Source organism: Amia ocellicauda, chromosome 23 (assembly GCF_036373705.1).
Source record: "Amia ocellicauda isolate fAmiCal2 chromosome 23, fAmiCal2.hap1, whole genome shotgun sequence".
NCBI lineage: Eukaryota > Metazoa > Chordata > Actinopteri > Amiiformes > Amiidae > Amia > Amia ocellicauda.
In genome coordinates this window covers 18,644,924-18,669,979 of record NC_089872.1, presented here as the reverse complement: position 1 = coordinate 18,669,979, position 25,056 = coordinate 18,644,924, and the positions used below count along the sequence as shown (strand labels likewise).

Below are 25,056 nucleotides of genomic sequence, written 5' to 3'. Positions count from 1 at the left end.
TGACTGGCCCCTGACCACACACAACCCCCATCACCCAGAGACGACCGGGGAGACGCAAAAGGAAATAAATGGGAAACGATTCAAGGAGGCGGCTGGGTTAAGTGCCTCCCAAATGCCTGTACATCTTTCAAATGTGTCCCATTGACAGCTTGGCTATGGCAATACCAAATTAGTGCAGCTTCATAACATGTTCCCCATTGCGTTTCCACACACACACACACACAGACTACACAGTCACAGATAAGTGTTTCTGAACTTGAAATCGAAGACAAAATGGGTAATTTATTATTTCATTTTATTTTATATAAATTACATTTTGTTTTGGGAAAAAAAAAAAAAAAGACTAATTAGAAACACTTTTAATGATATTGCACGTGGTGATACGTCTTGTAGAAGAACTCCAGAATAGTACAATTACACACATTGGGCACAGAACCAACATGCTAAGAAGAGTAAAAATCAAGGGACAGGTTAGGTACAGAAAGATGTTAATACTACTTTACATACATAAAATCAAAGTATAGCAATTAAAATAACTTAAGTAACCCAGTTAAGTCATTTGCAAGTCAATGTAATTCATAGTTCTTCCAGAAGGTCTTTAATTTACAGAGAATCGTGACACTTGCAAAGAAATAGAGAATGCATTTTAAAATCCCACTCAACGCCTTGAAGCTCAAATATAAACATGATTTCCCAGTGTATTTGATCCCCCCCCATGGGCGACAATATAGTTAAGTTTCTTCATTCGGTCTGACAATTTTTCAAAATATATATATTTTTTAACCAATTAACCATTTCATGTACATCGAAAATCTTAAAATTTAGAAACGAAAAAGAGAAAGCTCAAATGTTCGGTCAATATTCCTGATGATCTGTCAAGAGTGTGCACAATAGTTTTCTTCATAATTTAAAACTTTTTTTTATGCACTGATTTGGCCGGTTTAGATCTCATATTAAACCAACATGTCCAAACTCAGAGTCACGTGACAGGTGGGTAACCGGTGACAGGTAACGAATTGAATTCCTATTTTCTGAGTTTCAATGGCCCCTCCAAACACAGCCCTCTGACAAACTGTGACAAATATCAATTCATTAATATTTCATCTCTTCACTGCAGAGCTATAGCAGACGAATTAATTGCTACACAGTTAGGGAAGCGCTGTCATGTCAAAGCCTCTGAAACATACCTCTTGATGTTTTGTAGGAGCTTTAACACCCAAAACATTTTGACTGAACGGGTTCTAACCTGAACTGAGGTCTCAAAGTGCAGTCGGACAATGATTCGCTATCAACAGGGACCATGAGGGAATTACAACAGCTACTGAAAGCCACTTTCAATTGAAAAGCTTTACATATGAACACAAATAAATACCATTGTGAGAACTGACCTCATGAAGATATTCAGTTCAGCACAGGGGAAGAATATCCTATCGGTTTATTCTCAGAGAACAGTTTTAAGACCATCTTGTACATTTATACGGAAATGACCTGCATTTATAATTCAGTCTGTTTTGTTTGTTGGTTTTCTCCATTTGCTTGTACAGCTTGGTTTAGCGGGGATGTAGCAGCTCTGCAGACTGGGCACCGGAGACAGTGGAATACACTGCGGTTACATTTCCCCACCGGCCTAAAAATGACGCTACCGTCACCGAGATCATAAGATTCACTGCCATCGTCTGGACACGGCGCTCTCGTCCTCTCCCAGATGTGATATTCATTGAGTCTTCATATTTACATATACACAGAGGTGAAACAGATATGTTCTCGAGAGACAGGTGCCCGCGTCTCTGTTGCTTACGAATCCCATGATGCACCACGACACCGAGATCGGAGAGGTCGGACGAGTACGAGTCGTTTTGCAGGTGTCTGAAACAGGCGAGCGAGTTCAACGAGAGAGAGAGAGAGAGAGAGAGAGAGAGAGAACCGGGCAGGCGCTCCATCAGGAGAGCAACTGTACCGACAGGCCAGCGAGCGCCTAACGCAATATTATGTAATCCGTCTGTTTCAGCGAGAGTCGGGGAGTACCGGCGCCACCGCGGACGCCCAGGTCATCCCAGGTGACGCCCGTCTTCAGGAGAGGATCTGTGTGTCCGACTTACAAAAACAAAACAGCTCTACCTTGTCCAAACGAATAGGACAGGAAGATCGTGCTTCTTAAAGAAAAAATAAAAAATCATAAAAAGCCCAAGTGCCGAATTCTTTAATAGTTGAATATCTTTTTCCCTGTCTCCCCCTCTTCTTTCGTTATCCTGGTGTGTCCATCACTCTGCAGGACATCAAACTAGTCTTCCCATCAGCCCTTCAGATTTTCATGCTCAGCTTTGCTTTCTGCAAAATAAAAACACAACACACAACTCTGTTAGAAGTATGCATCTCAAGACATACGATACGATAATGTGCTCTGTGAATGCAGCTTTTGAACCCCTGCTGATGCTTCTTGCCACTTCATAACCCACCCCCACTTTATTATACACAGATGAAAAGGGGGAAAGGAAAGATAAATAATATTAAAAAGAAACGGGTGCACTTACTATTCCCGAGTCATGCTTGGGCCGGACGTTGTATGAAGCCTTTTCTTTCGCTTGTCTGAAACACTCCTCAGCTTCCCGCAGTCTGAAAAACAAAGAATAAGAAGTTTGCATCTGTCTTTTTTACTGACATACTGAGAACAATGACACTGCAAAAGAGACTAATAATAATAATAATAATAATAATAATAATAATAATAATACATAGTCCTGAAAGGCACCAATAGGTAGCGTGCAGAGAAATGAAACCAGGAATCGCACTAATAGGCAGCGTTTGGCTCGCGTCACAGCCAGTGCAGAGAGCTGATCCCAAAACCACAAGGTCAGTTGAAAGGGGACTTTGATTGCATTCACAGAGGCTGCCAAATACTCCCCAGCAATGGTCCGATTCCCGAGTACCAGTAGCCTTTCATAACACACAAGTCTCGTCTACCAGGTACTACTTTACTCCGTGGTACGAGCCTTTCAGCCGCCACAGAGGTAACCTTGTTTTCCCAAAACGACGCTAATCCCCCACTAATTCTCTCCGGCACAAGCTCTCTCTCAGAGAAATATTGAAGGCAGACAGCAAATACCTCGATTACACAGGGCTGGGAAAGGACCTCAGTTAAAAAGAAAACCTATATAAATTGAAGCCCTGGCAATACAAATACAAATACCGATTCAGACAATCTCGGGGTCACGGGATGATTTTGTCCTTGAAAATATGATTGTCTTTCGCCGAGTTGCATGTCCCACCCTATCTCAGATCACAGCAAAACCTGCAGCCGCATCCACTTGCATCCCTGTCCAGAGTGCTGACCCTAATTCCACTCTTCTTATCATTTACCTCACAGCAACTCACTGTCTAATAGCTGCTCTATTCCACACAATCAAGTAAAGCACTATTTTGCAACTGCTAAGCAAAACAAAATAAACGAATGGCCATCCTATAGCAAGCTTAGCCACCACACCTGCTTGCGCTGTGATAAGATGCCTATTTTGACATTCAATATTCTGATGACATTTGCGAACATCCCATCAACATCTGAAACACTTACTCTGCAAATCTTAGGTCTGAACAGGCTACCACAGAATGGAACATTTTACTACTGCTGTGTGTGAGCAATGGAGGGGTCAAGATCATTATTCCAAACATTACATCCAAATTACATTTCCATGAAAGAAAATGAACTGGAAAGCTCACTAATAGCTCTCGGACGTAGGAGAAAATGCGTTCCAATGGCTGGCGGCAGATGATCCATCTCTCGCCGCCCCTCGGCTGAGTAAACGAACACAGAGAGGTCCTCCCCACAGTCCCTCTGGTCTTTGTTTACAATCGGCCTCACCGAAGCCCTTTAACACTTCGCTGCCCTGTCTGTAGTAAATCGGGTGGCCTCGGGTTTCCTGAGAGGAACGAGCACAAGTTGTCCTTCGTCCAAGCACACTGATTTGACCCGCCAGGACCCCACACGCCCAGGCTTCCCAACCTCTGAGCTCGGAAGTTATTAAAATCAGCTGCGTTGTTTCCCAGTGGAGATGCCGTTTCTCAGGTAGGAAGATGACCATTAAAGTGGAATTTACTCTAATCGGTTTCTCACACTTATTTAGGGGAGAGCAGTGCCATGCAATTCTAATTTTAGTTTCAAACTGGCTGAGGAATTATTTTGTGTTGCTTTTTTCAGCTCCATACTTGGAAATGGATAAGTGCTCGACTTCCACCGAAACCAATTACTCCCAGTTCTCTGCAGGTTTAGAGGTGCCGAGACCCTCAGGAATGAGGTTTCTGAAATAACATGCAACAGCAGCGCTGTGAATAGTGAACAGATCGGTCTTTTACTGCCGCCTGCGTTGCTGCCGTGGTTTGGACAATAAAAGCCATTGCTGACAGGTATTTCAAATGCTATTAAAAGCATGAGGGAAACGGGTATGATGCAGTACTGTTGATATGGGGTGGGGGGTGGAGAAGAGGTATATAAAGGAAAGAGAAATCCAAAGCGGTGATGACATGCATCTAAAAACCACACATGATGTCAGCGTTGACTATAAACTCGAGCGTGAAGCTTTATAAACCGTGCCTTACCAAAAATCAAAAATAAATCACTTACTCATGGAGAAATAGAAACTTATACACACGCAGTTATATTTCTTTATAAGGTATATACTCTGTCTGGCCTCACGCCTGCAGATTTAATGGAATAAAAAACAAAACAAAAATTGACTATTTTCTCAAGATACATTTTGCTGTTAAGTTTGCACTTTCTCCAGACCAAGCAAAGCCCTGAACTGTTTACTTTAAAGAGAGTTATGGGCCACCTCTTAAACACAGCCAAGACAAGAGGCACTGTTCCAGTTGCCAGAGCATCAGTAGCAGGTTCATTTAAACAACAGCGCTCAGTGAAAACACATCTAAGCCATTAAAAAAACTACATTATGAGGTTTTTCCTTCAGTACTTAAATTATGATGATGTTAGCTTAGCTCTGGAAGGTCATAGGCTCGTATCCTGATACAGCCAGGATAGATCTAAAGCTCTAGGGCCAAATATGGCAAGTTTCTGTTGGAGGTCACGCTCGACTCCGAAATTCTCTCTTCTGCAATAATTAAAAAAGCAGCGATCGCAGAAATGGGACAATTACCAGGGGGTCGTCAGCTGTAACAGCTTAGCAAGAGTAATTACAGACAGGATTTCAAACTAGTATTAGGCTTTTAAGAAACTTACCAGAGACTTTGTTTTGTGAGGCGAAACATGCTAAATGAAATACTGAAATAGTTCAGAAAGGAAGTGAAACAGATCGTACAATAAACAGATCGTAGATGCAGTGTTAAAATCAAGGACTAAGAAAGTATTTCCTGAACATTCAGCTGTAACTCTCATGTGATTTGTGATAGAAGGGTAAAGTTTTCGCAAACCAACGAAAACAAACAAAAAATATAAGAAGAACAGTTTGTGGCATCATTAAAATTTGAATACAATAACAAAAATGGAGAGAGGAATACAGTACAGCCACAAACATTTCAGAGCCAAGGTCACACTGAAAAACGGCAAACTGAAAGCAGTGAGTGTAAAAATACACATTAAATATTCACATCAACTACTCTCCCTCTTATCACCTTTCTTCACTTCATTTATGCCAGGCGTATCCTTTTTTTTTTTTTTTAACTACACAATCACTATAGCAGATCATGCGATCAAAATCAGTTTTAGAAGCAGGAGGACAGCTTTTACTGCAAATAACGTGAACTCACAAATACATAAAGCATAGATGGGTTCATTTTTCAAGGTCAGAAGGAAAAATATCTGTAGTAACACACACAACAATAAAGGCACACATCCCACAAAAAGGCTTTTCTAAATGCAATGACCCAACAGAAGTCAACCAGCCATCAACTCGGTGACTCGAACCAGCAAACGTTCACTAGGGCTGTCCCAGCACCACACCTTACAGGAATGAGGAATGAACTCCAAGCAAACCACAAACCAGGTCAACTTCACTTCAACTCAAAAGGTTATATCTTGATATGGAGTGACCCACAATCTGTTTAACCGTCTCCCGGAGCCCTGGCCAGGCGCGTCTATGTGCATTATCAGTACTTGGGAACCACTTTCCCATCATTTAGTCCAGCGAGAAGAGTGCCACTTCCCTGCCACTTAGCATTAATAATTATCTGTCAGACAGATTCATCTCTTGTGGCTCCGACTCAACTCAGCCGAGAGATATCTTGACACCAGAATCGAGAGTCTGCCGATACACGACGGATTAATGGGTTTGCGACAGAGGAGTGTAATTCTTCAGGGTTTGAGCAACAGCAAACACACTGACAGTGAGCAGCAGACGTCCTGATTAAGGAATAACAAAGTATGCAGAGAAACACAACACCCCGACGTCTGACTGGGGAACACTAGTATCTGATGCCTGTTATTCTGAGGCATTTGGAAAAAGTAAAAATCACTGGGAGTACTGTTAAAGAAACCGCGGCCCGACCATCACACACAGCCATTTTTGGAATGAAAACTAAATAAAACAAACGGACGGAAAAATGTAACCTAAAATTAAACAGAAAAGTACATCACGGAGATGAAAACAACTACAGCGATTTATTTTATTTCTGGCAAATTCAAGTTAAACCTTTGCCATGGAGCAAGAGAAAAAAAAGCAAAGGGATGGAAAGTGATGTATGAGTTATAAAGACAGAGAAATGAGCAACCCCACTATGATTAATAATTTGGATTTTTATAAACCGTTTTATTATAACAATAACATTGTATCTGAACAAGACTATCATACTAATGTACACATTTAGTCATGTTCTGCTATTCAATACAACGTGAACACGCTTGATAAAAGTGGTTAAATACTGAACACCTTATAGCACAGATGACTCAACGTACCTCTGCCAATCAAACTGCCAACCAGAGGGAGAATAACAGAAAATCGGAGAGAAGCAATTCATTAAAAGTTCAAACTGGGAATTTGTGGTTATCCATCACTCATAAATATTCCAGTCAGATACCTGTCCTAGGATTGACACCGCTGTCCCAGAAAAGATGGAATCTGAGCCCCCGGGAGGGTCAGACCGAAAATTATTCAGGAACGCCGGTAGGTAAAAGGTTAAAGAAACAAAATGCATTTTAATTTTAACCTGAGATCCAGGCAGATGTCAAAATTTGGTGCAGTTTTTTTTAACAGTCTTATCAGCATCAGGCAGTGCAGACTCTAATTTGTAATTGTTGACATTTCGAAACGTTATCGAGAAACCTCATCGTTAAAACTAAAAGCAACTGTACCAAACAAGTATTCTTTTTATTATTGGGGTTAAAAAAATAGATGTGGTTCATTTCACCAGCTTTCCACTTTTCAATGAATTTTAATGAAGCAGATATAATCTAATATTAAACATATGGTAAGTGTTATGGGAAACTCGTGTTCAAAGATAAGAAACACACTGGGGACTCAATACTAACTTACGGTATTTATTTATTTATTTATTTATTTGTTTGTTAAAATATATGCAAGACAAACAAATAAAACTGATTTATTTATTTTTTAATATAAATGTGTTTACAATATTCTGCAATGCTGCTAAACATACTACTAAATATAAACAGCACCTGAAAGACAATCCACTGAGTTTCAAACTTATTTTAAATATTTTACGTGAAACAAAAGTATTATATTCATTTTAAATCCAAGCCTTTAAGATGTACCTGCTCATACAGGTCAATTATCTTTCTTGCCTTTGCAGTGACAGGACCAAGCATGTGTGATGTACCGATGCAGGTGTTGTCATTTGGCTCCCAACTACTATTTAATAGTAAGTATTAAAATGAAAAATCTCCTGCACTCTCCCGTTTATCGTCTCCAGCACACACCCCTGCACTCGCCTGTTTTTCCAGCACTGAATAAATCAAACGGGAACCACATTCTCCTACAGACGTATATACACAATACATGTCTGTCTTATGAATAATTCAAGCCCCCACTCCAAAAAACCCAACCGCACAGCATAGTCGTGGCTGCTATTAATTTACACATTATGCGTTTCAGATTCCAATACTGACACCTATTAAATGTGAAACTCTTTAAATAAATACCATTAACACTGTGCTCATTCCCCGCCCTCCCTGTTCTCGCTGTGGCCCCCTGGGACCCCATAATATCCAGCAGACAGGGCAGAGAGCGCGATGTGTGTGTTCCTCCTTTTTTTGGTGAAAAATGAAAGCCACACTCCCGACATCATTGTTTAAACTAAGAATGTATTCAAGGGTTCAGACTAGAAAGACATACTGTTGCTTACACCTTCAGCTTTCACAACAAAGGGCCTCCAGATTAGTGCAGAAAGGCACAACGCAAGGTGTTATAAATTTGACCTTAGTCAAGGTGCTTTATTTTCCACAGCAGTCTTGACAGATAGCTTGCCAGGAAGGGTAATATATTTTGACGGTGAAAAGTGAGGCGAAGTCACGAGAAGGTGAGCAGACCTGTCACGTTCTCCCACCTACAGGTTTTATTGCAAACAAATGTTGAACAACGGAAAAAAGACCCCAGCTGCAGGTATTTGAGGTAATGCCACATTAAATCAGGGCTGCTCCCGGATGGTAAGCTTTTCGAAAACCGAGCTGCGCTGTTTTGAAAACATTTACATGGCAAGTGTGAGGTTCATAGCCCGTGGTCCCCGTGCCACAGAAAATAAATCAATTTCTAAAGTCTAAACAATGACTGCAGAATGGATCTCATGAGAAAAATATTCCCCAGGAAAACATTAAATCTTCAGCAGTGTAAGTATTCAAGACGCTTTATGGGGCGCAAAGCTTGGCATTCCTGGAGGAGTCTGTTAAGCTCCTCTTTTTGTTCCTGTAGGACAGGCGAAGCAAGAGCTACGCCGTGACACAGTTTTAATTCCCAGAAGAAACAGCCAACTTCTCCACGATGAACACAACTCTCCAAATGCAGAAAAAGCCATCAAGACTTGATGAACCCAGGTCTGATGACCATCTCAAGGGTGGGAGGTGATCAGCTAAAACTCAGGGTGCCGATGCTCTCGTCCCTTTGATTAAAGGAAGCACAAGCGACACAAAGCACCCAACGGTCATACCTCTCTTGTAGGATCAACTTGTTCTCTTTCTTCCACAAGTCCTTGAAGTCGGTGCAGAACTCGTGCCACAGGGAGAAGAACGTGTTTGGCGAAACCTCCTTTTCTCCCATTTTAGCTTTGACGGAGAAGAGTACGGCTAATTCCAAGAAGCTGAAAGAAAAAATACATCTGTCGATGAATGAAGAAAAACAAGTGGAGTCTAAAGAATGACATCTGCAGTATTTTTGTGTACAGCGATATTAAACTGTGTAATTGTGATCAGAATATTGTTCTGGTGGTGGGGGTGCAGGTCCACTTTTTCCTACCAGATCAGGGTTCGAAAAACCTGTGTGGCACAACATCTGGGCATTTCGATACTCAAGTCTGGCTTTTTTGAGAAAGATGAGGAGGCCAACTGGATAAATTCATACATTGATTGCTTAGTTCAACAAAATGCAGAATATTTGCTCATGACTATATACAGCCAAGAGAATACTCATAATAATTTGATTACATGAGAGTTTCCAAAACTGTGAAATGAAAGTATTTTAGTAGGACAATGTTTATTAAATATTTTTTTACAAGCTGCAAATACCAATCAGGACACAGTCTGAACTTTTCAGGATTAAGAGTTTGTAAGAATCTCGGCTCACAAATACGAGACCCTGTACTTTCTGGAGATGGTTATTGCATTCTTTTTGTAACTTGATTAAATTGTTTTGAATGTTTTGTCTACATGTCAAACTCCATAAAATGTACAAAACGGATTTAGTTGATTTCAAAACTTGAATCCAATATTAAGTTAAGTTGAACATATATGAAGAATATTTCATTCAATCATTATTTATATCATTCCAGATGTAGACAACAGGGATTTAGGTCAATGTATTACTGGTAGTATTAGGATGTATTCATTGTAAGGATTTATTCTTTAGAACAAAACTAAAAATATAACAATGCAGCATTCACATTTTTACCCGATTGAGATGGGTATCAAAAGATGTAATTTAAAGAAGTAATCTTAAAATGAATGCTAGCAATTTGGTTTAAGATTTTAAGACAAATAAATAAATACAAATTGGACGACTACTTGGGGGTCCTTGGCTCACAAGACCAGAGATTCTAACATGGATGCATAGGCCAAAGCCCAAACCAGGGTCTCCTCAACCAGGCCAAACTAGTATCTCCCCTCCCCTAACTGTCAATGTACCATTATTGCCTCCTGCCCTCTACTCTCAAACCAAGACTGAAGACAAGAGATCCAGATCAGGGTCTTATTCTGAGGGGAGCTCCAAAAGGTAAACATGGACCAGACGTTTAAAATAAATGCATAAACACAATAAACACCATCTTTTGAAAAACTAACATCAAATTTCACGCAACTATCTAAGGGAGGCACGACTGTAGAACACATCTCTAGACCCTCTTGTGGGGATAAGAAATCATGGAAGCGTCAAACTCTTAGTTCTGTGCTCTTGATCAATACTGTAAGGCAGTGAAGACATTCCAGGCCTCGTCAGTGTTAATGGGAGCCTGGAGCCTGGTCTGTCTGCTGCCTGGGCTAGATAAACAGACCTGTGCGCCTCCGTCTCATCACAAGGTCCTTCGCACGACCTCGGAGGACCTGTCTTTTGTGATTTAAGAAAAAAAGGCCCCTCATGTTTGGTGACCCAGCTGCTCGAGACAGCACAGTCCTGAGAAATGGGCCTAGTTTTCACAAATGATGGCGTTTGGCTTCGATATTATCCTATATATTGGAATCATCTCTGAAATACTATACAGCCATAGTTATCAAACACGTTAACAACAGTTCACAAAGCGCCATTGCTGTGATGACTGAATAATCGTTATTTTAAGAATACATGTACGTTCAGTTATATGTGCTACTTCAGATTTCCAGTCAAGTATGTATATTTCAAGTAACGTATATATTTGTATCATGGGTTCTCAAACAGGTTCTTAAATGTGGTCTTAAATTACATAAAATGGTTTATCTTTAAATGACAACTCCTGGGAAAACTAAAATCTCTATGTATTACAGAATATACACAATCCTTTTCTAAAACTAAAACAGCACACCAAACCGTCAGCCATGTCCTGCCTCGAACACAGTACATTCGAACACATCCTAAGCAGCTTTCACAAGGACATTCCAGCTTCACAGTTATATATAACAACTGGCAGCTTGACAAAGATGGATGGATTTATTACGGCTGGAGAAAAGCCAAGCGGCAAATAACTGGAAATCAGACTTTTCAGACTGGCAGCAAATCAGCGTGTTTACACAGCATTTCAATGCATTTCAACAGGAGAGCTCAATTGCCACTAAGTGGAGAAGCAGATGAATCTGAACATTCAATCAAAAACACAAACAAAAAAAAACAACTAAAAAAGCTTTTTTTTTGTTTTGTTATAAAAATAATATCTTGACCAACTGGATAATGGATGAGTTGATGACATATACTAATTGGAAAATAAACAGCAGGAAAAGAAAAATCTACTTTCTTATTCTCCTCCACATGTTGGGATTAACACTGAAAGTATACCGTGTAACAAGGGCACCGCATGACGTACAAGCACAGTCTGTTCTTTGATCCCGGACCCCCACGGGCCACGGGATCCCCCCTGTTCTCAAGCTTTCCTGTGCTGCTTAGTGGTTCATTGACAAATTGACACATTTCTCCAGGGTCTGAACCTGTATTCTTCACCATTATTATTGTCCTCCACCCCCCCTCACACAATACAGTGCAAGAAAACATTCACCCCTCCGCCGGTGAGAGACAGTTGTCCTTACCTTTTGTGAGTTTCGGCCAGCTGGATCTCCTGCGCCTCCAGATCGATTTTTGCTGCAGGAAGATAGAGAATGTTAATTTTAATGCTGTTCACTCAATACTATTATTGAAGAACAATGCATAAATTAATATTCAAGTGGACTCGAGGTAATAAAGTCTTAGTAACACCTTTTTACTGCTGTTACACTTAAAAAAAACAACAACTTTAAATGATGTTTCTATTAAAGTCCTGATCAAATCTAATTTTGTTTTCCTTTCCTTTGTAGGGGAGGGGGGTGGCTTATGTATTAAGTTCCTCTGGATGAAGAAACTATCACAGAAATATGGCTGGTGTAGATCAAAAACGAAATAAAATAAAAATCAACAGAGAAATAAGGCCCTTGTGTCTGAGAGTCTCCTCAGGCTTGTTAATATTTTACAAGCCCTGTTTCGAGGATTGATAGTGGCAGCACCAGAACTGATCGCAAAACCTCCACTGTTTGCCAGGATTAGGAGTATTGGACAGGAACCATTGCTCTCTGCCATTAAACTGTTTACACAAGTTTACAGGTCAACTGTTTACATTATTATTGAAAAAAAGAAGGGGGGGTGAACATTTCCAATGATAAATCCTGACAGTGTTCAGGCACAAATAACTTATTGTAATCAAACTTGATTAACTGCTCAATTGGCTATCAGCGCAGGGAACAAACAGCGCTGATATGGGTTTGTGTTCCTGGCAATGACAGGCTGAGCCCGTATCTCGGTACAGGCGCTCCTTTGTGTAGCGACACCGGAGGAAAGTCGATTATGAATGGGGGCTGTGAGTCAGTGGGTGGGTGTGTATTTGTGTACCTCATCTCTGCGAGACACCTAATCTTATTACAGGACCACAAAAGCCACAAGACAGACTGCTTTATTTCCTCTTTGATAGCAGAGGAATCAACTTCCGATTTCAGAGATAACACAAACACTTTTGGCAGAGGGCTTCGGTCTGGATCTCAGATGCACCCAATAATCCCACGAAAAAAGGAAAACTAGCACTGCGATCTTTCCTGGACTGTGACTGACCTGATAAAGCACTACCCGATCCCATCGATTTCATTTTACTGTTGTCTATATGAACAGAGAAACATTCTACACAAACTTAACTTATGACGGAATAAAATCTCACGTGATATAATGCTATCGTGCTCCCGACTGCTACGCAAACAAAAACACTATAATAACGACACGTGACCTTCCCTGCGCACTTCCCAACGTTAGCGTCTGATCCAACCCATAACAATCTGAAACAGTCATCCTGAACCGCTTCCAAGTGACTCGGAGACCGGTAAGCCAAGAGATCTTCCTACTCTGATCTACAGCTTTGCTTTTGGGGGATATCAAATCATCCCATGTAATTGAAGCCAGAGCGACATCTAAGAGCTTTTGACAGCTCGAATACGAAGATCACTTTTATCTACTGTTCTCCACACTAAATCTTTCCATTGATCTTCTCACACGTGGTACCTATTGTTTGTAGGTAATTAATCAGATGAGAATTCAGTGTTGTATATTATTCTAAGAATTCTCATTTGACTTTTATTACTTGGTATGTAAACAATTTAATGCATTTATATAACCAATAATATATTACAACCATACGCAATGGGCATCAAGACAATTACCTACTGACAGAAGGTTTCCGATTGTTATATTTGTATATTGTGGGATATTTCCGGTGAGACAATAGTACAGGATTATGCAATTCCAGATGAATCTGTCAATGGTGATGTTTACAGTAACCCGTATACTAAGTGTGGTAGGAGAGTGACTTTGGACATTAGAAAGCTTACAAATGAGAGGAAGTCTATCGACAGCTTGGTTTTGGTCAAGCATCAGAGTTCTGCTACAGCACCATCTAGAGACCTGAAATCAACCATGTTGTTCAATTGTGATTGAAATAAGTATCTGCTCAACTGTTGTTTTTGCCAAATAAACTGAGTACTTGGGCTAACTAACAAGCAATCTCAAATGAGCAAAATAACTCAATGGCCACAGAGAGCAAAACTGAATAGTAAAATAAGCAACCAACATGAAAGGGTTGGCTAGACTGCATATGAAGCAGTGCTGGAAAGTGGGAACAATTGACCCACAAATAGACACAGCAGATCCGATCCGGAGGGTCTGGTTTCACTATTATTTTGTGGTCGGTTTCATGGTTAAACAATCAACAATTGTTGATATTTTAGAATGGCATTTCACTTTTAGCCCAGGGGTGCAAAATACTAAAAACAACAACAACAAAATAAGTTTTCTTTTGCTTAATGAGTCCTATTGTGAATCCTGGCGGGAGCCCTGTCCGTCGTAGATGTCTCGTCAAGCTATGAAACCCACCCTGAGAGAATCTCCCTGTCACACAGATCAAAGTCCTGCTGGCATCCCAGAATTGCTGTAAAAAAGCCCTTTTCATCAAGCCATCTTTTAACTCCGACTCAAGGACACAAACACGGCACAACTACACATGCAACACATTAGGATGCCATTCGAATATAAAGTACTATAGCTGGCGATTGCATAACAAGACAAAAAGGCTTTTCTTTGACAGATGCAAAGGTTAACCTCTTTCAAGTCATGCTGTACAATCAGTAAAGTACAAATAAAAAATAAACAGTTGAAACTGCAAATAAATAACGAGACCAGATTGTATGAGCATTACAGATTCGTCATTTCAGCTCGTTAAAACTCCCAATTAATCATCACTGCTTTCAAGTTGAAGGGGAACTAAGTCACGTGGGCACGTGCTTTATTTGTTTATTTTTCAAACAATAAAGTCTGAAAGGAAGTAAAAACATTGCCTTAGAAAAAGAAGGGGAAAAAGTCTGGAGAACGGATGGGTTTTGAACACTAGCTTCTCCCCAGGTCAGTGGCAGGGAAGTGAAGCTTCCTTATGGCCAACTGACGGGGGCACCAGGGTCATCAATCTCCATGCTTTTTGACAAACTGAACTCTGTACAATCGCGCAGAACGAGCCCTGAAATGAGCTGCGCTCCTAACGCCATCTAAGCAGGGATTAAACAACTGCTCGAGTCCTGAAAAACTCCTGCTGTGAAGAGGTGAAAGAAAAAAAATCTAGACCACTCTAGGTTAAAGCTAAGCCTGTTTCTTCCAGGGCACTTTTATGGGTCACCTGCACAAATTAATGGCAAACTAGGGTGACACAAATCTCACAGTCGATGGAAATTTCAGGGGTCACAGGCATTACCCCAATGGTTTAACTGACAGTAGATTACAGCAAGCCAACCATGACTCAACCAAAGGAGGAAATCTAGCTTCAGTATATAGGTTAGAATTGGTTACTTAAAAGACATACGTGGATAAAGATTAGCATATGAGAAATAAGTATTATTTTACATATAATATCAGATGGAATTTTCAATAAAAAGCCTAAAATAAATTAAAAAAACACAAAACAAATTTAAACTCATCTCAGGGACGCCACGTACGTAAGTCCAAACATAGAGTGTGGCTTTCCGTAAACGCTTCTCTGCGGCTTCACGCATCGGAAAGCAGGTCTCTGTCATGCACGCGAGACGCAGGCTGGACCCGATCTGCTCTCCAAGCTACTCGACCATCTCGCTCAACTGTTTCTATTTTAAAACCAAAATAACAGATACGATTCCTACACTGAATCTGTTGTGGTAGTTTAAAAATACATGGCCCTTACCCTGAGTGAAAAAATTATATTAATAATAATAATAAAGTATTGGTAAAGAACACAGAGTATTACACTGTCATTTAGATTTTGTAATTAATCACATAGTAAACAATTCTACAAAGCCATTTTTTTTTAACCACATAAAATGTTCTCTCGGCTCAGTAGACCTTAACCTGCAAACCTCTTTTAAGACGCTAAAAGTCCTGCCAGGCTTCTGTAAACGTGTCATGTGTTGCACATCAGCCGGAAAATAGCTTGAGCATTACAGTCTCCACAGACGCAGTTACCACTGTTTATGGTAAAATGATCAATTACCCACTTGGCTTACTCCGGTACACAGCGCAAACAATGGTTTTGCTTTACTGAAAACAATCAATCACGGCTCAGTGACACGCATTTGCGCGGCTGGCATGAACACTGCTCTTACTGTACCTTGGCCGATGAATTCCTCCATTTTGTCTTTGAAGGGCTGCAGGTGATCTTCGGACGAGACGCGGCAGACCTTCTCCGTCTCGGTCGTGCAGGCTGCAAGAGAGGAACGCTCGTTAGGAGCCGACTTTCTACACCGCTGCATTTCAGAACAACAAACTAATGATCTCACACCATGCCGGGCAGAAAACCTGTCTCTTTCTGGTGAATTAAACAACCCGACCTGACTGACACAGGTCTGTGCCCCCGGCATGTCTTCCAAACACAATTGTCATTCCAGTTTTAATCAAAAACAATTCTGCAATCTCTAAATGACTGTAAGAACTTTACAAACAAAAATGCACAACACAATGAAAGTAAAACAGTGTAGTTGTACTCGATTCATAACCAGTATGCAACATGTATTTCTGGTGTGTGTGGATTTGATCCTACATATGTAGAACATTGTATGTTAGCATCTGTTAAATAATAACAATAACAATATGATACAGCCCACGTACATGTGTCTGTGCTAGGCAGGACACCATAATGAGATTCCCATGCCTTAACCAGTTGAACGTTTAGCAGCAGCCGAAGAGTGATGTATTAAATTGAATCTGTAGCACTGCTGTTCTTGGGATCTGAAGGTCACACACAATGAAGGGCAGTGATGAATTAGAAACTTGCATTCCTAACTCCTTACAAGTGAAAAGACCACATGAAAAAGAATAAATAAAATACCATATGACCTTAAACAAGTGTTTCTTGACCTGTGTTCAACAGAGCACATTTCTGGGCTTCCTTCTCACTCTCTGCTATTTCTGCATCTGCTACGGTGATTGAACGCCCGTCAAGTCGCCATTGCTAATGATGCACCAACAGAGTCAAACACACATTTTACGCAATTGCAGGAAGAGAAAAACCTGTGACTGTCCAAATGATCCCACAGATGTATTTGTAGCTTATATACATACATACATACATACATATATGTTTCACACAGTAGAACGAGAACACTAAACTTTCCAGATTTAAATCTCTATACAATTAAGAAAATATCTAAGGATGTGGAAGATCTAATTAAGAACAGCCAATAATTGGGGGCCTGTATCATAATTACCATTAATATACTCAAGTGCACCTGTCCTAAATTTGTAAACTTCAAACTAATATTTTAAACATTGTGGGTTCAAGATAGGAATGTGTGCATTTTTCCCCGTCATTCCAGTCTAAAGGTCTTTGAAGGTATGTAAGTATGTAATCAGATTTCCACACTTCACCACCCCCTCTTTGTTGCCCCTAATCCTTGCCATTTCACCTATGACTCTCTTCCCATTCTTTACGGGACGTTTCTAAGCCTCAACGTTCTAACAACTCAAACTGAAACGCAACCGCAGAAAGAAGGGGAAATTCTTTGTACAAATTATGTGCTTCAATTTTCCATGGATAGTTTGGATGCATTTGTTTTTTTTCTTCCTCCTTTGCCTAATTTGCCACTTTAACATTAAATCTTCTGGATGCCTTCCCAACAATCATGAGAAAGGCTGGTTTGAGGGTCCCAGGAGAGAGAACCAAGCATAAACTGGCACAGGCCATTCTTCCACAACGCGGCCAATAAAAACCCCGGCATCGAGGGACACACTTGCTTTCCAAATTATGTTGAGTTAAAACCATTATTGGGTTGTGGACTAAAATACAGCAATCGATATCTAAAATGCTGAAACTAAAGCAATCAAACAAAAGATCATTGACCTCAATTAGGTCCATTTAAGTCAAAGAGCATGAAACACAACTAAAAATAGGGAATTTCAGATAGCATTTTGACCAAACAATTCGATACAAAGTATATTTTTGGAAAGAGACTGAAATGTTAATCGTTTGTCCATTATGAACCAGACTTGGTATGCCCAAGCGTGGAACAAACCACAAGTCTAATCCTTCATATGAAACTACGGTATACTATGATATAAATAGATGCTACTTCACAGATCTTGCTCTCTGGCCAGGAGCCCACGTCCCTCATGATGGTAACAGCCAGCGGCTTCCAGGAACCGTGTCAGAGAAAAGGGGGCTAATAATTAAGACTAGTCCGAAATCCCAATAAAACGGGGCAAGATTGATGGGATGCCTATTTGTTTTGACAACATAACAACTGCGTATCCTTCCTTGCTCTAACGTAACCCCTGTATTTAACCTCCCAGAACTGTATCTGATTTCTAATTCAAAGCAGGGCCTGCCGGTCTACTCTACAGTACAGCGCAGGCGCGGAAGTGTGTTTTACCTGGGTATTTCTCTCTCTCTCTTTCTCTTTCGCTTGACTTACTGTAAAAGTTGCCGAGGGTTCAGGGGTTTCCTGAGACAGTGCCTTGTTTGGAGTTGAGAGGACAGTAAAACATGACTCACGGATTGACTCGAGAGTCTGGCTAACGTTTGCATCTGTTTCGGGTTTGGGAGTCTGCACAGCGGACACATGCTGGCTGTTAACCCTATGCTGATTGGCCCGCTGTCGATTAGAGACCCCAATTTCTCGTGTCACAAGGGTGTTTGGTGTTCATAAAATAAATAAACTATAATATTGCCACTACCCACTTTTAATGTATGTATTTATTTATAGTGTTAAGGGAGATAAGTAGCTAATTTATGACACTTGCAGTCCTTGACCCTGCGTTTAAGGAAGTCAAATTGAATTTCGTTAGCTGGTGCAGTTTCAGATACACGTTCCGTTTGAAACACGACGGTCCAGTGCCTACAGTGTCCGTCTTTCCTACCGCACAGCTCTGGGAGTGAGTCTATGTCTCCACAAAAAAATTATTCAATAAGTGCTTTGGATGGATTTCGAACAGAAAATCGGATTGGAAATGTGTAGCAACAATTACGTGAATTATTTCCCCCGGACCTTGCTGCCTTGCTGGTTTAGATCCTTTGATTGATAAGATGGAAATAGGAGTTATAGCAAAACTGCTGTAGGAGGTTAAGGGATAAATACAACCCCCACCCTCCCAACAACACACCAGAAAAAAAAAATTGCAAATGGAGTCTGTTAACCATTTTAAATGCTTTAACAACTTCCAGGCTCTTAAACGCTTGCCCTTCGGAAATAACCCTGGGCATAAACTCTGTGTTCAAAGTGGTTTGCTCCGAGGTTGCTGACTACACATTTACATCAATATTTACACATGGAACTTGGAGCCGTGTAATTATTTCCACGCTGTCTGGCGAGGAACCTGAATATGGCTAATACGGTCCTTAATACAGGTGATACCACGCCCATCCATCATGATTACGGACGTTGTGTGGCAGTTCATGGGAAAATTCCGCCAGGGCCACTCTCTCTCTCTACGAAGGTGTTTTTATTCGGGGCGGGGTGGATCGGGCGGCTCAGCTCGTCCATCACAAAGATTTACTTCATCACACCATATTGGTTACTAGGATCTTTAAAACAGCCCACCTATAGAATCTGATCGGTTTAATCAGTGCAGGAAATCAACTAAAGTCGAGTACAAACGCATATAAGGAATTGATGACACTTTATTAATTCAACTGGCACAATCAAATCAAAATAACTCCTGAAGTTGAAGCATCTATAAATGATCTTATCCTTTATCTTGACTAAGAGGATGAGAGACACACAAACACACACTCTGTCTCTGTCTCTCTCTCTGGCCCAAATCAAGTCACAGGGCCAGAATTATCTTCCAGCGCAGACTAGCACTGGAAAAGCACTGTCACCGAAAGGCAGTCGAGATCAAAAGCAGATTTGGTTGCTTTTTCAAACTGTGTGTCACAGTCAGGATGGGACTCCCAGGGAGCGGTGAAATTGGAAAGCAATTGGTGGAGCCAAGACCTGTAGCCATACTAATCAAAAGCCCCTGTGCTCCTGGGCTCAGTCACTACAGTGCCGGGTCAAATCATTCAGTTGCGCTGATCTTAACACGTTGTGGGCACTGCTGAGGCAGGAGGGGGTAGTATTTGCCACACGTTACTTATTTGTCGACGGCGCTCAGTGGTACATGCCTTACAAAATAAGACAGTTTTGATTTATCTGGGACTTTAAAATAACCCTTTTTCCAAAGACAGCCATGTAATATTTATAGCATTTTCACAACAAACAAAATCAAAACAAGAAATGAATTGCACCTCTCGATTAAAAAAATAGCCAAAACAGCAAAATGTTAAGACAGATGTTTTGAATCAAGCTAAACAGGGCACTTAAACGTATCCAGGAAAAGGCCAGTTTCGCAAACAGAGTGCAAAAAAGTTAAGATAACACAGAAACCAACACTTCCTTGGATCAGACTTCGCAATGACCCTTTGACAGAGCCGCTGTCCACGACTGAGATGGAAAACAGTTTGAATGGAATGAAAAAGCCACTGCGATTAATGAAATTACCAGCATGCTTAGTCAGAGACGGGCACAGTTTTTTAAAAGAGCGTCTAAAACTGGCCCGGCTAGACACAGATAAGAATGAGCAGAAAGGCCCAATGGAGAGACTAAGGTAAATCACAAACTTCCGCATTCTATAATTAGGTTTGCTGGGTCCATCGAGGATGTGGCCAAGCTGTGCCAGGTGATCGTGCTACAGTGGCACTTGGCAAGGACCATGGAGTGGAAAGAACAATTAACATTAAAAAGCTGTCACTTTATTTTAACTACTGGTCCCAGTTAATTTATGCTTTCTTGCACAATTCATGCATTTCAGATTTTTACCAAAGCAAAGTTCTCACAGAAAGTTTTGGACCTCATCCTCGTGTTATGAATTTAAAAATGTTGCTGTCACCAAGTTAAACACATCCTTGAGCTTTACACACACAACCGTGTTCAACACTTCAAAACCCACAATTTATCAAATAAAGTGAAATGAGCTGAAAGTATGTTACTAATCATAATTAAATGTTATGGTCTTAGCACACCCTTTCCTTTAGCGGACAGTTTCTCAATTTAAACAAAATACAAAAACATCCTGTACAGAACCTCTGATCTGGCACATCTGTACGCAAGTGTGAAATGCTGCTGGATTTGATAAAACGTGTAAATCTTTGTGGGCAGTATGCGGATTGTCATTCGGAAGCCACAGCGCAATGGCTGTTGCGTGATGTGTTTGTTTTTGCAGCTGACACACACTGTCTGGGACGCCTCTCTGCTATTTATGTGGGAACAGGCTGGCTGCAGTGGCTTAAGACTAACCAGTGAAATTTGGCAGCTGGGGCTCAACCTAACACAAAACAGAATTTCTTCCCCCTCTGCTTATTTGCTAATGGCAGGCAATGGTTTTAAAACCTGATTAAGTGTTGGCATGGTTTATCAAAGTGCAAATACTCCTCTCTCTCGAAGAAAGACTATCTCAGAAAGTATTCGCAACTAGCCCATTAAGGTTGTCAAGTCTGTGTAGATAGAAACTCTATATCCCAGAGCTGGTCTTTTTAAAGAACACATTCTATCAGAAAAAGGGGGCTCGACCAAGATTTAGTTACCATTCAGGTCTTTCCTCAGCTTGCGCAAATCCTTTTGAAAATCTTCAAACTTCATCTGAGACGCCTGGAAGAGGTCCTGGGGCTCGGGGAGAGGGAAGATGCAGCTCTCTCGGCCCGCGTCCTGAAACCCAAACAACACGTTAGCGCCAGACAACGGCTACTGACACAGACACTTACCATCAATCCACTTCAAAAGCGCAAGGAGCAGCAGGAGAATACGGCGCGCCCTGCCAGGGACTACGTGTTTGGGTGATGTTTTAAACTACAGTTAGAGGTGCATTATCACATCCAGACTGCACGTGGGGGAGGCGATTACACAGTAAATGTTTCTGATTAACGGAACGGCAAAATAAAACTCGACTGCTATTGAATAAAGTATAGAGTGACAAGAGGAAAGAGACGCGTATCGGTTCCTTATGCCGAGATGTCTGTTGAAGACTGACACTTGTGTTGATAAAGAATTTATAGGCAGTTACCGAGCAGTTGATTCAAACACTGAAATGTCTTGGATGAGCATGGCTTAACTAATAGGCATGACAAATCAGAACATACACATCATAGCTATTTATCAGAATTAGCCCGTTTAATGAAGTCCATGCTTTCACAAACCCATTGGCACGGTGTCTGGACTCGAGATCTTGTTGTGTTGGTTGACTTTGGCCTCATGCTACTCTGGCTAAACATTTAAAGTAGGCGTGCTTTAAATTGGCTGCCAGATATAACCAACTACAAGTGCTACGTGAAGCATTAGTTGCTTTTGCACGATACAAAATAAATGCACTCAAAACACAATCCACAGCCAAGACACAAAATAATAAACAGGGCAGCCGTGCACAGCTCTATGCACGTGAGAGGAGTTACGTTTAAATAAACAACAACATACCTCGTCGAAGTGTCTTAGATAGTACGCGACGATGTATGACAGGAGGCTTCGACTGCTGTCCTACAGGGGGCAAGAAACAGAATCAGAGAGGGGAAACCCAGAAAACAAGACACCAAGTTGGAGCTTCCTCTCCCTAAACCACACAGTGACACCTGGATCCACAGAGGCAATATGACCGAGGTGTGGGAGAGAAAAATAATAAAATAAACAAAAATACTCTGATAGAAACTGCACACATTTACCCTCACTCTAGCTAATTTACCACACATCAAGAACACGCACATTGCAAATAAAATAAAAACTTTGCTCTACTGCATTATAGATCATTTTTAACGGAGCTGGTTTGAATTCACAAATGCATTCATGTTGGGCTAGAAAACCAAAAACTATAATGATAATGATCTAATGCGAGTCCAGTCCTTCAGAAATATATTTTCTGCTCGATTGAGTGCCTTTGGGGGGGGTCGACTTACACTGCTTTTCACGTCCTTGAGCTTCGGCAGGATATCCAGCGCAAAGCCGTCCGCTTGCCCTCGCGTCCTGTTCCCACCGTTCATGAAATTGCCAAAAGCGAGGACCAGCCCGAGGACCTTCATTACCCCTGAACTGCTCTGCAATGTCTTTACAAGCACACAACACACAAGGTCAGGGGTCACCGTACCTCTGATCTCAAATGTAACTTGTTTATTCACACCGAGAAGGTTTACACACACTAAGTTCTTTGATGTAACGCGCCTTACTGCAGTTTTAGTACAGTATGATGCATTAACGTGCTCATCTCGACTGTGGTGAATGTACAGATACTAGGAAACTTACGGATAACTCCGAATTATACGATAAATTGCCACAATTCCTATAGTGATTCTGCAGTTCCAAGGCCTGTAATGACAAAACCACTAATAATACCAAGTATGAACAACATCAGATCTCCTCGACCCATGGGCGCTCGACTCACCGAGCAGACTTTCTGAATGATCTCGAGCTTGCGGAGGATTGAGGATATGCATTCTGTGAAAGACGACTGAAACAGGATGCAGAACACCCTGGCTGAGAAATTGGGGATTTGCGACAGTTCAAAGAGGAATCTGAAAAAGACGCACAAAAACACAACAAAAAGTAAGTATGTATGTATAATCCTACAAGAAATTGCTACAAAACATTCTGCAATACACCCATCAACGTTACAAGGCTGCTTCTCAACTGTAATTTTAATATTTCAAAAACATTTGGTTAAGTGACGATTACATTTTCTACACACGACAATGTCATACAAAACTATGTACCACAGAAAGGAACCGATTACTGGATTCCCCGCTTCACACGTACACAGACACCTGTCATATTAAATGTACATTCATGCTTTAATGTTTTCAGACGGTAGAGGCTCTTACTGTTCTGGTTTATCCAGTGGTTTTGAATGTTCTTTCTCTTTAGAAGACTTCACATGCTTTTCGATTTTGTCCATCTCCTCTTGTTGTGCTCGCTGACATGAAAAAGGAAAATAAATGGCAACGGCTCAGGAATGTGTCCCTGGGCTTTATTTGCTGATGTCTATTTTCAAAACCATAAAAACATCAAAACATTTCTTCTATTAACTTAACATCCCTAAAAGTGTGGTTTCAAGGATTTCAATGCAGCAAAAGTCTCGTCATTTTGAAGGACATTACTTACAATGATGCCTACCAGTAAAGATGCACACATTTACGAAAAGGAGAAATACACAAGTACTGCTGTAACACCAAACTAAAGCGTTCAATACAGCCATTGTCACAAATCTCCTATAAAGATGAAGAGATAAATCAGAGGTAAACAACCTCTGTCTAGACTTCTCTCCTGTCCTTTCTATCAGACCAGCATTGATCCTCAAATATGATTTCTGTATGCTCTTCACTAAATTCTCCCAAACAACAACAACTTTGGTATGAATTAGAGAAGAAAAACTGTACTATGTCTCAATATAAAAGTACAAAAATAATTTTGTAAATATATAATGAGTAATTTCTCTTCCCATATTGCCTTGGCCAAAAGAACACCTGACAACTTACTCGAAGGGCATTAACCTTTATAAAGCAATTGTTTCTCTTGGGTTTAGCTGGCACAGATTTGAGAGATTAGATTAAGTGTTTAAAATATATGTATTACATACATTAATGCACACAGCACAGAAACAGTGCAAATGCTGTTAAAGTCTATTCGCCAGAAATGTGCAGGTAAGGCATTATTAACTTCTCAAACTCGTACAATCTGTTGATAACTAAGTAAGAAAACCGATTGCAAATTCAAAAAGAGGCCGGAGCCATTTTTGTAGGATGTTCCTGATAAATCACCAAACGTGTTGGGGGGAAAATATATATATACAGACATGACTAACACTAATGACATCCTTTAAAGCACAGAGCTTCACAAGAGAAGGGCCCAGTGCAAATGTAAACTGTTAACAACTTGCACATCACTTAAAATCCCATCTGAAATCAAACACGGGAGATTGTTAACTTCAAGCTCTTGAACGAGACTCGTTTCGCGGGACTTCAAACGTGGGCATCAAACACCGAGTGATTAGTATTCTGATCACTTTGCCATCTGTCCACAAGGGCAGGCTCTGGCTTTAATTTAGGGAGTGTTTTAAAGCGTAAATAGTTTTAATACAAGACAGATTTTGTGTTGTTGTAGGGGAACGTTTAGCCGTTATCAAAAGATCAATAAATCGATCCCCCCCCCGCCGGAGCTGTGAACGACCACTA

The 25,056-nt window shown here is 40.8% G+C and overlaps 1 protein-coding gene across 1 annotated transcript in view; it reads right to left on the bottom strand.

Annotated features, from left to right (window-relative positions):
- Positions 1–278: 278 nt before the first annotated feature.
- fmn2b (formin 2b) overlaps positions 279–25,056 on the bottom strand; it is a 65,257-nt gene continuing 40,479 nt past the window's right edge. The window contains exons 9-18 of the mRNA XM_066696937.1: positions 23,707–23,798; positions 23,271–23,400; positions 22,789–22,935; positions 22,316–22,375; positions 21,433–21,553; positions 15,985–16,077; positions 11,876–11,927; positions 9,103–9,252; positions 2,532–2,613; positions 279–2,328 (exon numbers count right to left, since the gene is read on the bottom strand). Coding sequence (XP_066553034.1) covers positions 2,302–2,328; positions 2,532–2,613; positions 9,103–9,252; positions 11,876–11,927; positions 15,985–16,077; positions 21,433–21,553; positions 22,316–22,375; positions 22,789–22,935; positions 23,271–23,400; positions 23,707–23,798 — 954 coding nt within the window. The 3' untranslated portion in view covers positions 279–2,301. The remainder of the gene's footprint in view (positions 2,329–2,531; positions 2,614–9,102; positions 9,253–11,875; positions 11,928–15,984; positions 16,078–21,432; positions 21,554–22,315; positions 22,376–22,788; positions 22,936–23,270; positions 23,401–23,706; positions 23,799–25,056) is intronic.